Source organism: Amblyomma americanum, chromosome 5 (assembly GCF_052857255.1).
Source record: "Amblyomma americanum isolate KBUSLIRL-KWMA chromosome 5, ASM5285725v1, whole genome shotgun sequence".
NCBI lineage: Eukaryota > Metazoa > Arthropoda > Arachnida > Ixodida > Ixodidae > Amblyomma > Amblyomma americanum.
Window position 1 is genome coordinate 72,653,413 of NC_135501.1, and position 14,835 is coordinate 72,668,247.

At 44.7% G+C, this 14,835-nt stretch overlaps 1 protein-coding gene across 1 annotated transcript; it reads left to right on the forward strand.

The window, feature by feature from the left end:
- The first annotated feature begins 359 nt into the window (after positions 1–359).
- Positions 360–3,505, forward strand: LOC144134794 (uncharacterized). Its single transcript, XM_077667627.1, has 2 exons — positions 360–682; positions 2,921–3,505. Exons 1-2 carry the CDS (start codon positions 419–421, stop codon positions 3,368–3,370), a joined length of 714 nt encoding a protein of 237 aa, XP_077523753.1. The 5' UTR covers positions 360–418; the 3' UTR covers positions 3,371–3,505.
- The last annotated feature ends 11,330 nt before the right edge of the window (positions 3,506–14,835 follow it).

The window sequence follows — 14,835 nt, forward strand, 5'->3', positions numbered from 1 at the left end:
CCGGAAGGATACTGGCCAAAGTGGGCACACTGTGGCATAGAGACAAATATAAAGCTCATGGTATGGGCACAGGAATAGAAAGGAAAAAGGACCGATGATTGAGCGATGGTAGAAAATGCTGTCCAGCTCTCACCTGAAAGTTCAGCAAGAAAATAAGCGAAAGGGAGAGAACGTCTCCAAAATCCAACGGACTCACGGAATAAAAGGACCGACACCCAATAATAGCTCCAATTAAAATGTAGTAATCATATTTATGAGGACTAAAGAAGAAGAGATTGAGTTTTGTTTATGCCACTACACCCTGGCCAATCCCTACATGCGGGGTATGTGCCATGCCTTAAGAGGACGAAGAAGCTGAAGAAGGCGGTGGCCAGATGCAGGTGGTGTGCACTGAAGCCCATATTCAGGTTTATTTTTGATGGCCACTGCGAAAAAAGGAATACCCGCTGTGACGGCTGCGGAAGCTCCTCAAGACGATGGGCTGCCGCTGTACTGGGACCCGCGCTACCACAGCTACTTCTACGCGGGCGTGATGACTCCGCCCACGGGACAGCTGTACGACTTCACGGGCACTCCCATCACGCACACCACCGACACACACACATGGTCAGTCGTCGAGCTGGAGCAAGGAGGAACTGGACGCTCTCCGAGCCGGCCGATCATAGTCGAGAGCGATTCACAGGTACGAAAGGAGATCTTATCTTTCATCATGTTATTGGTTATAAAAGGCGAATGCTTAATAAAAAACCTCGAAAATGATATTTTAGACAAATCGCCGTAACGCAGACTTTGGATTACGTTGTTCTTTATGAAATCGGTGCGCTTCTTAAGAAGTGACACAGCCAAAACAACACAAAATGAATAAAAGGGTTGACGAAGCGTACACAATGAAGCGGAAGCGTCTGCTCCTCTGTCCCACACCGCTGCTGGAGGCAATGCCATTTTTTGGTTATAAACGCAAGAAAAAACTTGTAAGATTGTCAGACGAATGTCTGCTGAGACGTTCATCAGTCACTTCAGTTCACCTGAGGTGTGAGATGCATCTTCTGGAAACTGCCTCTCTTCATTCTCTATGCTGCATACTTGCTTGACAATTGGCGTGCAGTCCTAGGACTTCGATCTTACCATCCCCGAACGCATTTGACTTGATGTAGGCGAGTGCACCGGGCTCTGCCGTTGCATTATTTTACGCTTCTAATAATTCAACCTTTAGATATCATCCTTCCCTTTGTGCAGTTTTATGAATGTGAGCAGCAGACACTTTTCTTGCTAAGCAATTTAAGTTCAGCTTACTCGCGTACAACATATGATGCATACTTCCGTTTTATTCTAGCTCTTCTAGAAGCGACGCCGCTGTTTCGAAAATACGAATAACCGAGGCTTCATTTTATTGGCTTTTGTGACTTTGAAGCGGCCTCAATACTTTAGCCGCTCTAATCTTTCAGGCATTGTGTACAGTATTGGTCAGTCTAGGCAGTTTTTTCGCTTCAGCTGCATAACATAGACATGACGGCACTATTAAAAACCGAATGGCCTTTAAATGCTAGCAGAAGGTTTCTTATTGCGGCAGAGAGGCTTCCTGCTTGATTTGTGTTGTCAAAGATGCTCTATACGGCTCATTCTAGGAACATTCATTTCGGTGGAGCTGAACGCTATGGCTTAAAACTTTTAAGCAAGACTGTACGTACACTTGTGCAGGTTGCATTTCACCGCCACCTCAGCAGGGAATAAAGAGCCTAAACCAATTTTTGCGGCTTAGTTGAATATAGGCGAGCCCTAATTATGAGTCTTCTGATGCGGTTTTTGTTTTTCGCAAGAGAACGTAGTGAAGAAATTTTCACAAGATCGGTCGTATACCTTTCGACTCATTCCTGCTTTAAATTTTGTGATATAAATCAATGCGATTGTATTCTACAGGTTTTGCGTGATGCATCAAGCACTTTAGGGGAACAATCCAACGATTCCATGTTGCAAGTGCAAAGAAATGTAAACGTAGGCAAGAAACCTTTTGCACGCCTACGCAAGAGGAACACTATGCGTCTTGCGCTGCAAACCAGAGTAATTTCCCGACTTGGAGTATTTCGAAACCAACTATTCTTCATAGAAACGGCCAGTGTCCAAACACGCTGTCCAAACAGTTGCCTAAAAATCTTCTCAGGATAACAAGTCAGACTTAAAACCTCAAATACCGAACTACATCTCCTCAGAAGAATATCCTGCTTAATGGTTGATTTACTTTGTGCTGCAGCCGACTAAAATTGTTCGTATAGCGAAACTACTATAGTCAAGATGCCTAGTTAACCTTTCGTACCCAGCTACTCAGTGAACACAAAAGTATTTTTGCTCCCAACAGAGGAGTCGCTTAGGAACCGTAAATGCATATTGTGTTGAAATCATCATCATTAGCAGCCTGACTGCGCCTACTTCAGGACAATGGCTTCTCCAATATCCCTCCAGTTAACTCTCTCCTCTACCGGCAGCGCCCACCCTATCCCTGTATACACCTTACCCTCCTCCGACTACCTAAATTTCTGACTTCGGGGCTCCGCTTCCCTTACCTTGAAATCCACTCTGTAACCTGTAAGGAAATACACTCTGTAAGGAAGATCGGTTATCATGGCTTCACATATACCCAGCCAAGCCTATTCCTTCCTCATCGTTTCTACTAAAATGTCATTGACGCGTATTTTATCCCTTACCCACTATGGCCTCTTTGTTAATCTCACGCCTATAATTTCTCTTTGCACACCTCGCTGCGCTGTCCTTGTGTTTCTCTCTTTTTGTCAGCCTTTAAGTTTCTGTCCCTTAGGTGAATACTGGTAAGGTAGGACTGTAATACGCTTTTCTCATGAGGGATATTGGTAAGCTCTCGAAGCAACATGTTGGATTCCTCGTGCGCAACAAATGCACCTGTGCGCAGGGTCGACTGAAGCAGCCCGGCAAGGGACGCCGGATTTCCTGGACTCGCTCGGGGCAAAAGCCCAAGGTGGTACCAGTGGAGCAGGGTGCCGAGAAACACAAGGCCCCCGTTTGCTTCAACGTGCAGAGCCTTTTGTGTTGCGCAGTACTCCTCGTCATCGCGTTCATCGCGTTGTTCTCGATGGGGGCCTTGCGAGGAGAAAGACGCCATGTCACGAGGGATAGTGCGACATCTGATATGGAATTAACCACTGAAAAATTGATGCCCGTCGAGCCATTCATCCGGAAACACCTGCCTCCACCTTCGCTTCTCACGACCGGACTCATGACCAGAATTGACGGTCCAGGAAGCGAGTCCAGGAACGAATCTTGGCCCCCCACCGACTCTATTACCTGGACCCCTCCTCCGAGGGAAACACCGCTAAGAGCTGTTGTGGCGGATAAACACTAGTGGTGGGCTCGACAGAGCCATGCCATTAGTGCCAAAAATACCGAACCAATGATTGAAGTCTTCTTGTAGCGCAACTAATCGTGTTCCTTTTTAAATAATCAAGCGTTGCTGTCATTGAAGCTATCTTTTTTCATACTATAAAATATCGCCTGATGTAGAAGAGCAGGCTGCCTCTAAATGCTTGTAGTCGCTGTTGCCTTGTCGGGAGTTCTTCGCCAGCATGCGGTTAAGGCTTTGATGTTAGAAAAAAATTTCCCAATTCACTGATGATGCGAATTATCAGTTCTTACTCTATACTATATTACCGCTGATGAGACAACACACATTTTAAGCAATATTTCTTTCTAGAATAAGTGGAACTCAAGTTTTGTGTAACGACTCCGACTACAGCCCATTTCACTCATCACACAATTCCATAGTGTGCCTCTGCTTTGTAAGACATGCCATGAACGCGTTTATCATGTAAAAACTTTGCTCCAATCATCACCGTTTGAGAAGTATGCCACATCTATGCACCTCTGAAAATTAGTACTCAAAGGTGCGTGCATGTTTCAATGAGTCATGTAGCAAATTTTACCGGGAGTTTTCGTTAGGGATAACTTTTCGTCGAAAGCCTCGGTTTCATAATTTACATATGCCGGAAGGTCCTTATCGAGAAGCAATATTTAAGTTGTTATGCTTGCGCCAAACGCCTGTGGCGCAAATGACTCCCGGTGTAAAGTGTTCCTGGCAGCTTCGTGTTCCTACGATGATGTTTACTGGAAGGCAAGATTGTTACAAAATCATTTCAGCAGTTTTAACAAATATATTCGACCAAGTTCACATACCTGCGCAAAATATCTTGATAGCGAGAGAAGAATATGGACTCATTCATCTCAGGCGCATTAAAGGTTATCACATGACAGGTGTGTCTGCATCCACAGGCTTGGTTGTAATGCTGCCAAGTCGAACGGTTTTTTTAATTATTTCGAAAATGGCTTTACTTTGCAAGGGAGAATGATGATAGCCAGAATGTTGAGCTAACAGGGCGACAGAATGAGTGGTGCCTTATTTGGTCATGCGATCATGCCTCCTTTGTGCGTTTCCACGCTCTACATTGGCGAGGATTGTTGGCGCTGACGTTTGGAACGCGGATATAATATTTTTTAACAGGTCAACAGCGCAAAAGCGTTTTGAAAATATGCAGAAATCTTAAGGCTAAACCATTCCGCAGCATTTTTTCGGCTTCGCTTTAGCGTCTCGTCTAGAGGCATTGTCGCATGGCCCCGCAGAACAAGGCGACCAAACACAGATAAGGGCGTATGTACTGGCGTTTCCATACGAAGCTGCGGAGAGATCATAGATAACGGCCCATCAATAATCCCCTTTCCTTCCTATTCGTTTTAGTAAAAGACAACCAGACCCTACTGCGTGGGTAAAGGATACAACAGAACTGGGACAAGTGGAGCTGGTCTTGTCTCGGCGGCATGGATTAATCCGGACGTCGCTGCCAACGCGCCACTAGTGACTGATCTCCACCCATTCCCGCCTAAGAGGAATTTCCAGTGCTGACACTGAGATCCGACTAGGCCAGATATTTGCGTCTGCCTGCGTCGCCTCGTTCCAACAGCAGAATTTCGTCTCCGACTAATTCAGGAGTCAAGGCGCGGACGCGATGCCAAAGAAACACTGCCTTGTGGTTCGGCCTTTAGTTCTATGACTTACGCGACACGTCTGAGTGCACATTTTCAATTAATTTTGCGGAAAAATCAGTAATACCGCTACACCAGTTCTTTCCGTCACGACTTATATAGAACTAGTGGTACACCAGAGAATTTCTTTCTTACAAGCGGAAGTCAAGACTTTATTTATTGAAAATATTCCTGCCACTGCTCTGAATTTAGGACACAAAAATTAGTGTCAGGGTACCTACGGTAGTTGTTCTCATTGTTTAGTCTGCGTAATACTTAATTATCGTCGTGTACGCTTAATCGTTATCAGATAACACTTTTTATCTGTCTAAAATTTCGGCATGAAAAAATGGTACAAGTTGCTCAGAAATTCATCCGTTAATCATCACGGTTCGTCTATATGATGTCGAAAGGGAAATCGTCGAAAGCGACCCCAGGTAAAAATTTGCACACAGTAGCATGCCTCGAAAAACTTGCGTTTGTAAGGCCAAAGCCCTACTTTCCCCATTCCCAGCTGCACAGGGTGGCAGGTCCATGCAGGTCCAAATGAAAAATGAGGGTTGGTGACTGCCTGCAATAAACCTACATTTGTCCCCCATCGGTGCAGTGCGGGCAGAAAACGCCTGTGTTCCTGGTCAACGCCCTGGTCAACTCTGCGTGGGCTTAAACAGACTAGACAGCCCATCTAGGTCCCACCGCAGATACATATGGACAAAGATGCAGGCTCTAGTGCGGTGAAGTGCTGGTAAGCGCGAAAGGGGCTGCCCGTGTATTTCCGTAAGGGAGGCGCATTGTTGTGTGAGCAAAGAGCTAGTCCTCGCGCCTACAGCCTACATGGGTACCAGGTAGAAATTACAGGGGCTAAACTTTGGGCCTAACAGTAGAGAAGCATTATAGGCGCGAAGTTTCGGAAACTTTCAAACGTGGTTCTTGGGCCCCGATTTGTAATTAGTACAGCAGTTGGGCTCACAGCACTCGTTAGGCACATCCTTTAAGGAGAGTAATCCGAATTCCACTCCAATGAAGGCACTAGCTCATCATCTAGACGAGCACACAACCGAAAATGTAGCTCAAGGCATAGACTGCATGCACGGTCAACATACACAACAAGTGCGTTCAGAAGCATTTCGCGACGTGCCACGACTTTGCTTGCCACGAGGAAATCAAAGGAGTGCCACATGTTTGCGGAACAGATTGCACTGTTGTCGCCGTCGTCCACCACTCAGACTTCTCAAAATTGGTGGGGTTAACCATTCTATACCTTCCTGGCCTCATTTACAACCCCCATACATCGCTCGTAGCTTCGAAAGGTGCTGCACAGAACTTCAATGTAGGCCTTTTTTGCTTGACGTAGCTCAGAGGAGGAGTAGGAGGGAGAAGAAACGCCTGAAGGCCTTAATTTCTTTAGAGGGCGTTGGTCCGGCCACTGCGCCTTGACGGAATGCACAAGTACTCCCCAGCATTTCCCGCGTTGCTTTATGACGGTTTTTTCTCTCTCCTGCGATTTGGTTGAGTGCGAGGCGAGACGAAGGGAGCCGCGAAAACACACGCTGCCACTCGCTCGTCCTCGTTGGCTTTGTCTCATACAGTGTTTTGGGCATTTCCTCGTGTCTCCTTCATCAGGGCACGATCGAAGACAACAGCGCCATCCTACGCGTACATCGAGTGCGAGGATGGCGGAATCCTATCGTTCCTGTCTCGGTGGTGAAGGATCTAGCTGCGAAACCAGTGTGTTATGAACAATAACGTTTGATGACGTTTGAGCAGTGACGGCCACAGCTGCGAAGAACGATTTTATGACGGCGAAGTCTTGGTGCTGGGATGTAAGTACGCATTTAATTCACTCTGTTTAACTACTTGCTCCCCCTCGGTTATACGCTCGGCGTCAAGGAAAATATTGGAACAGTTCTGCGCTTTTCTTTAGCCAGCCATTTGTATATTGGATAGCGTAGAGGGGTTTCGGTGTTCCAGAGGCACAGAGGCACAAAATATGGCAAATTTTCTTTCATTTGCATGCCGAAATTTCTTGTCCTCCACGGTTACTTAACTGCAATTTGTTTTATGGGTTGTATACTTTATTTACAGATGCATATGGGGCATACGTACGAGATCAATCAGCGAGAAGAGTCCTGAAGGGAAGCCGCTCAAGGCCTTTCACAAACATCTCGCATCGATGCTGTGGAATGTGCCGCTTGTAAAAGAGGATGACAGCGCAAATATTGAAATCGTCCGAGCAAAAGATTGTAGCAACAACATTTTACACACCAGCGGTGGAACAAAGTTACAATGCAGATTTGCAAAACACTATCGATTCCAACACCCCATGCATATCGCCAAGCTACACGAGATGCCTAGCTTGTCTGGGAACTCTCGCTTGTCCTGTCCATTGTGCGCCATTATTTTTTTTAGTCATGTGACGTCAACATCCGCTACGTGACATTCTAAGTACCACCTTCTCCTCCTCTTTTCTTTTTCTTTCTGATTTCTCAGCGATGTGCAATGCACAGTCACTTTACCGATACGATTGTCGATTACAATCACAATTTTCTATTATCAATCATCGATCACTACCTAGGTTACCGGGCACGACATCGCCACTTCATATACATAAAGAACAATTGTTTCAGTACAATGAAGCACCCTAATGCCGCCTCTTTATTGCGTGCAATTTCTGGTGCGTAATTATATTTATTAATACACTTTTTCTTTACTACAAGATCAGAACACACCCGAAGCAAAGGTTTATAAGTCATACACTCCACAACACGCTCAGTGAGTGTCCCTCAGACACGCTAGAACCAACGACACTTCGTGGCAAATCAGCAGTTATAACTAAAAAGAAAACCACTCGTTGCATATTTGTTGCCTGCTCACCTGGCAAACAGTGGGGCTTGGTTCGAACTCAAATGCCAGCTATTCTCTTTTTCTATTTTATGAATACAGGAATTTAGGGCTTTTTTCTGACGAGCCATGCTGGGATTTAAGCAAAACGAGCTCCTTAAGCTGTCGCGTAATAACTGCGACGGTCCAATAGACCTGTTTCAGCCTGCATCGAAGCTCGTGCTTTTGGTCCGATGGGAAAAAAATGCCACACACTGAGGAGACTATAATCGGGAGAATTGCTGCGACTCATGGTAGTTCGCGGCTCTAATCGGGTCGAAGAAATGGGGCGGGGGAGCGATCGTCCCAAGCAAAACCGGTTCAAAAGCGAAAGTGGGCGCTTTTGCCTGTGGGCCTGGCATGGGTTAGCGCATGTGGGCTTGGCATGGGTTAGCTCATGTGGGTCCCCGCTGCACTGCCACATCAGGCTCGTTGCAGGTTTCCTCTGAAGAGCCCATTACTGACCATTTAAGTGCAACAAGAGGCCAAGGAAAGCCACCTTTATCTTTTTATGCATGCAGACCACAGGTGTCCTTTTCTGGTGCTATGTAGCAAGCCAACTGGGCCGCCCTTGTTGGACCCTTCCGATGCCGTGTTGCAAACCCCGCACATATCCCACGTTTGGGACCCCATGAGCATGCCTTGCCAGGCCCACAAGGGCCTGCAATTATGAGCCCTATTTGTGCCACTGGGGACTGTGCGAAATGTCTTCGGTGAGCATCGTTCTTCAGGCCAAGAGATGGTCCTAAAATTATAGCGCCGCAACAGCCGTCGTCTAGCCACCGAAGAGGCGAGTGCGTTGATGTCATGCACAACAGACACCAGTAGCACCAAACTATTTCCACAACCTTAGAACCATCTACATCGAGTTACCATACTGCCATTACTCCGCAACATGAGCCTTGAAAAGTATTTAGCACAGCGAATCCTCAAAACCATGCAACGCCAGGGCTCATTCCATATACTTAATAGACAGATGCAATGTTCGCCGGCTCTTATCAAATTCGTCCGTAGACCTCCGGAAATACACCATGTGTGCGGGGTTCCTGATCCGATGTAATTTGAAACACAATGATAGAAGGATTTCTTCATCACTTTCTTCAAATACACTTCATCATATTGCGCTCAGAGAGTCCATGATTTAGCTCAGAAAACGCTTTGTTGGGACGTATCAACGTCCAGCTTAATACCTAGCTTCACAAGCGCAGAAGTCTGCGCGTCTTTCTGCGATGCGTCGTTGGCCACGATAAATAGAAGGAAACGAACAGTCACATGTCTTTGATTGCGGCACAACTCCGAGCAACCTCTACCCTTGACAGTAGGTTTATTACTTCGAAAAGGATCGCGATATTCTCTGGATAAATCCGAAAGAAGCGCTGAAAGAACAATGGTGCTCCCGCTGCTTCCTCCCGACCTGTCCTTCACATCTGACTCGCATTATGTGTACTTTCCTTAGACTACCGCAAGCGTATTATCTAACGTGTGACCTGTACGACAACCTTATATTCATGCGCTCTGGCCACTCCTACCCCTCCTTTCAGGTGTTTTGCGCCTACCGTGACAGCAAACACACATGATGGATCTGCCCCACGTCACACTCACCCCACTTCTTACACCGCGGATTCCCACTCACGCAAGTACCATATTCTTCGGAGAGCTGGGCCGCTTTTCCTGTCGCGCTCCGCCCTATACTTTGGACACTGGTAATTGTCCATATTACCACTTTTTAGGCAATATGGGCTACGAATCTTCTACTTTTGACGGCAACAGACACTAAGGTTGGAAAATAGATGCTCTCTCTCTTTCCCCGAGAGAATAGGCTTCATGAGTCGCACAGCCCGCCTTTAAACTTGTTCGTTCTTAATGGTTTTTCTTAAATCGTCATTTCCACGTGCACGTGGATTCTAAATTGGATCTGCCTTGGGCAGGAAACACAAGAAATTCCATGTCATGCATAATCTCTGAGACACATCATCTCTCGCAACCTGTGCATCTTTCCCTTCCTCAACCTCGCCCTCAAGACATTTTCTGCGCCAATCCTCTTTGAAGTCACCAAGCGAGGCCTTTGAGAGATGATCGTGAAGACTCTGTCGTGAGGACTCGACCTTGTGAGGGTGCCCATGTCTAGTAGTGGGTAACATTAGAGAGGTCATGTCCTCCTGCCTAACACGTTCTTTGATGGGATTCTGTTGCTGTCTGTATTTAGGACTACGGTGGCTGTAATGGCGTTGTACATATCTTCCAGTATTTTGCAGTTCTCATATCTATACCATGATTCATTAACGCCATCATCATAGCCGAAGTTATGACAAGGTCAAATGCTTTCTAGTAATCTCGGAAGGCTGCACATAAAGATTAGTTACATTCTGAGCAATTATCTATCACGTGATTGTTATTTTTAATACGGTCTGTTCTAGAGAACGCTTCACAAAACCCGGCCTGAGCACTTCAATGATTGAAGGCTAGTTTTCCTCGTTCTAAAAGCGATTACTTCAGTAAATGCCTAGTAGGCAACGGGCCGTAAACCAATGAGTGTACTTTTCTAAGCTGTTGACATCCTATTTCTTAAGAACTGAAATAATATTAGCCTCATTCTATTATTCCGATACCCTCGACGCTATGAGGCGTTGCGCATAGAGATTGGCCAGATTTACTGGCCCAATCTCTCCAATTTCCTTCAAAATAACTGCTGTTACCCGATCAACACCAGTTACTTTCTCTCTTGGCAAGTGTATATTTCATGCTGCATGTGAAAGCGCAAAAAACAAGGACGAGAATAAGACACACAACACGAGCGCAATATTCCATAGGTGAGTCGAAATAGTGCCTTCATTCATGGTACCGCATTGCAGTGGTATGTTGTACACCACTTTTTTGTCGCACTCAAAACATGTAATGTTATGGGCAATTTCACACGCCGGGCTGCTTTCTTATGTTGCCTTGTCGATGTTTTGATATAGTCCCACGAGTTTTTAATGAGCAGAAGAGGCAACGGGGATGCGGTGCTCGCCTACTATATTCTTAAGGCCGTGTACCATACGGCCACTGGGGCTCTGCCAGGATATTCGTAGCGAAAGCTAAAGCATAGCTTGGTTAGCCTTGGTAATTCATCACATAGCTTTGTGAAGATAGTAGCAAACTTCTACGAAGTACCATGTCGCAAGTACCAAGTAGTTCTAAGTACCAGATTCGAAAACAAAAATTGTTGTTTCGTTGCTCATAGCCAGTACTTCATTGCTGTCAACTTTTCGTTGGATCAGCATATGTTCATTAGATCGGCATTAGTATTGCACGCAAACAGCGCGACACGCGGCGCTCTTACCGCGCAACAGAACAGGCGACGACTGCGTGACCGCTTCCAATATCCTTGTACAAGGCGAGCTTGTACAAAAGTTCTATTTGCTAGCGCCCTTTGTATCGCCGCGGCTATACGCTGTTTCATCTCCGCGTACACATAAGTGTGCACATTAATTGAATGGGGAGTGAGACTATTTTGACAAAGAAATCGGTTCTTAGATTTGCCACACTGCTATTTGAGCAGTTGTTTACCTTTCAGAAAGCATATAACACCTGAGATTCCGCGAATTTAGAGAAGCTTTTTAAATACTTTGTGGTCACGTCCAGCGGTAAGGTGGGAGTTTATAGAGGTATTATTTTCATTTTTTCACCCCACATAGATCACGATTCAAGGTTTGCTACCATTTAGTTAATCAAAAACTTCTCTTTCTGCCAATATATAATAATCTGCTATTCGCGACCTTCGAATAGCTTTTTTTCTTACTCTGGTGAGCGCGCGTCTAGCGGAAAGGTCCGAGTTCTCAGATGCTTCATCAGCATTTTTTTTCTGAAGATAATTTTTAGATGTTCATCCACTTTTCTCCTATGGATTATTACTCGTATGCAAACTCATATGCGCCCTCAAACCAGGCTTTTTATAGGAGTGGTACCAGAACCGAAACCTTATATTTATTTTTGTTTTAATGAGTAAAAAATAATCACGAGCTTCAATTTTATTTCACCGATAAAAAAACATGGTAAATGCTTTGTTCAATACGCATTATTTCGGCATCATTTGTATACAATAATATGCTTTTCTGTCATGCACATTTTTAACAGAGTGCATTCAGTTGATTTTAAGAAAAAGGAACAGTGGTTGCAAAAAAAAAGAAAAATACTTGACACAATATCAAAACAGTTTTAGGGCTAATTCAAACTGCATCCATTTAGAAGACTAGAAGCCAATTCCAAAATCTTAGCTTTTTTTAGGAACGCTCTGCAGCAGACTTTCGGAAATTTGTTCGCCCTTACCCCACTCAAAAGCTTGTCTTAGTATACGGAGGAATGGTAATTGCCTTAACATTCTGCGTTTCGTCACTCCTGGTGATTTATGAGACGGTAAACTTACGTAACTGATCCGAGGCAATGTCAGGCTCTAGGGAACAGTGCCACTAGATAGATACTTGTTAGCACTCTTGCGCTGTCGAACCCAAGTAAAGGACATTTTCGCAATTCTCCTGGCACCATGTGGAGCAGGCAACTCCTCCATGTATCTTTCCCAATCATTGCAGTCCATAGCAGCCTCACATCTCCATAGAAACAATCGTGAGAACGCCCTACCAGCCTGGTGGCCCGACGATTCGTAGTTATGTGTCCACGCACGTTGCTGTTTCATCTTTCAAAAAACGAAATCAAGACGAGGAATACGATCAAACTTCACAATGAGCATCGCGGAGACAGCAACTCTTTTAAAAAGAATAGGTTGGTGGCAGACAGCATTCAGCGAATCAGCTGTACCTTCTCCGAAAAAAAAAGAAATGAAAGTAAATTGCACGGCTTAAGATGTGAGAATAATTTTCTGACGGGGCTTTTCAAAACGACCGGCTCTGTACAGAGCGAGTCAAATGACTGTAATGACCTCAAGAAAAGCACAGTGCAAGAAAATCTTCAAAAACTCAACATTTTAAGATCACATGATTGGAACACTCTTCACTGAGAATACAACACTGTATTCGCCTTCAAACTAAAAAAAAAACTTTTTAGATATTCGTTAAACAATTCTCTTTTATTCACTGTATTTAATTTAAATATACAAGGTGTTTCAGAGAAGACTGAGAAATTTTCAAATATAGGCTTTTTGGGGTGATAATATAGCTTCTGCTTCTTTATTACCAATGTTGGCCGGAAAGCCAGTGAATTGTCTTAATTAGTAAGTTTTTTAACTAATGTCAGATAATTTACTTCTTAACTATCACAGATATGCAACTGGTTATAATTAGAGATTTGTAGCCTTTGACAGAAATAAACATATCAGTTTTTAAAATTTCGAAAACGCGATTACCGTCGCCGCTGCGGCTCGGCAAAATTTGGCGGCATGGTGCGAAAATACATACGGTTTCGAAATCATGCAGGCAAAACAACTCTTCCAGTGCACGTATCTAGTCGGAAAAGTCAAATTTTATCCAGCCACATCGCCAAGGGTAATTGCCTTCTTGGAAATCTAAAACTGATATGTCTATTACTAAAGGCCGGCTACAAACCTATAATTTCTACTTGAAACCTTACTAGTTAAATGTTCATTATTAAAAATTAATAACTACCTTACTACTTAGGACGAGTCACCGATTTTCTGATGTCCACCAACAATACTGTGCCGAAAAAGCTGTATTTTTACTTCGAAAACCCTATTTTTGAAAATGAAAAAAAAGTATTCGCTAGAACACCCGGTATATATATATATATATATATATATATATATATATATATATATATATATATATATATATATATATATATATATATATATATAGCCTGCTATCTAGGTATTTTGTATTGGTGAGTGATTTTGCCGTCTTGTGGGGCACCTTACATACAACCACTGTATCCATTTTTCCGCGGGGATGACCACCAGGCCACATTTTTCTGTTCCTAATAGACAGCTGGCAAAAACTTCTCTAGACGTTTGTTTGAAACTCAGAGTTCCCAAGTATAGCAGCTCATCCGGGCATGCGGTCAGTCTAGTGATTTCCATCAAGTGTACATGAAAATTGGGAATGGCTTAGTTCGGCTATGCCAAAATATACGTAGCGAAAGCTAAGGCTGGTTAGCAATGGTTAATCTTGATTGCAAGTCCAGGTTAGTATGGTTGTCTAGATATGTTGTAGCAATAAAGACGACACAGCTGTGGTTGCGGCTCACGCCAGCTCTCCTTTCAATCCTCCGACGTGTTATCAGGCATGCAACGCTGCTGACGAAGCAAGCAGAGGCGAGCGCAACGAGGAACGCGGTGTGACGTCATAATAAACGGCGGTGGGGGCGAGCCACGCGGTGTGACGTCATGTCAAATGGCGCTGCGAGCGCGCAAAGCGCAGTATTCGTCTCACATATCTTGGTGGACGCCCAAACCGCGCCGTAAAGGAAGGAATAAAGGAGGGAGCGAAAGAAGAAAGTGCGGTTCAGGTGTCCACCGAGATATGTGAGGCGCGCGTTGTCACGTCATGTGCCAGCTCGAAGTGAGCCACTACAAAATCGCAAGTTTGCGGCCAGTAAAGCTTTCGCTTTAAAATTAACACCGCTTGTTTCGAAGGGTGAGGAGAGTGAATCCATTGCTAAAGCTATCAGTGCAAATATAAGCGTCAGTCTACTTTAAGGTCGTTCGCCGATGGCGGCATCATTTGTGGGAGAAACACAGAATGAGCGTCTGTCTGGGTGTCATATATAATAAGGAGTCCAAAATAAAATTATCAAGGAAAGATGTGTGAAGAAGACGTGGATTAACCGAAGAACAAACAAGATGAAGAAGCATTCTGTGAGGTGGAGAGAGATGTTTGGTGGAGAAGCATTCGATGAGGAGGAGAGAGATGATTGGTGGAGAAGAGAAGAAGGAGAAGACGACCACAATGCTAACGTGGACTAACG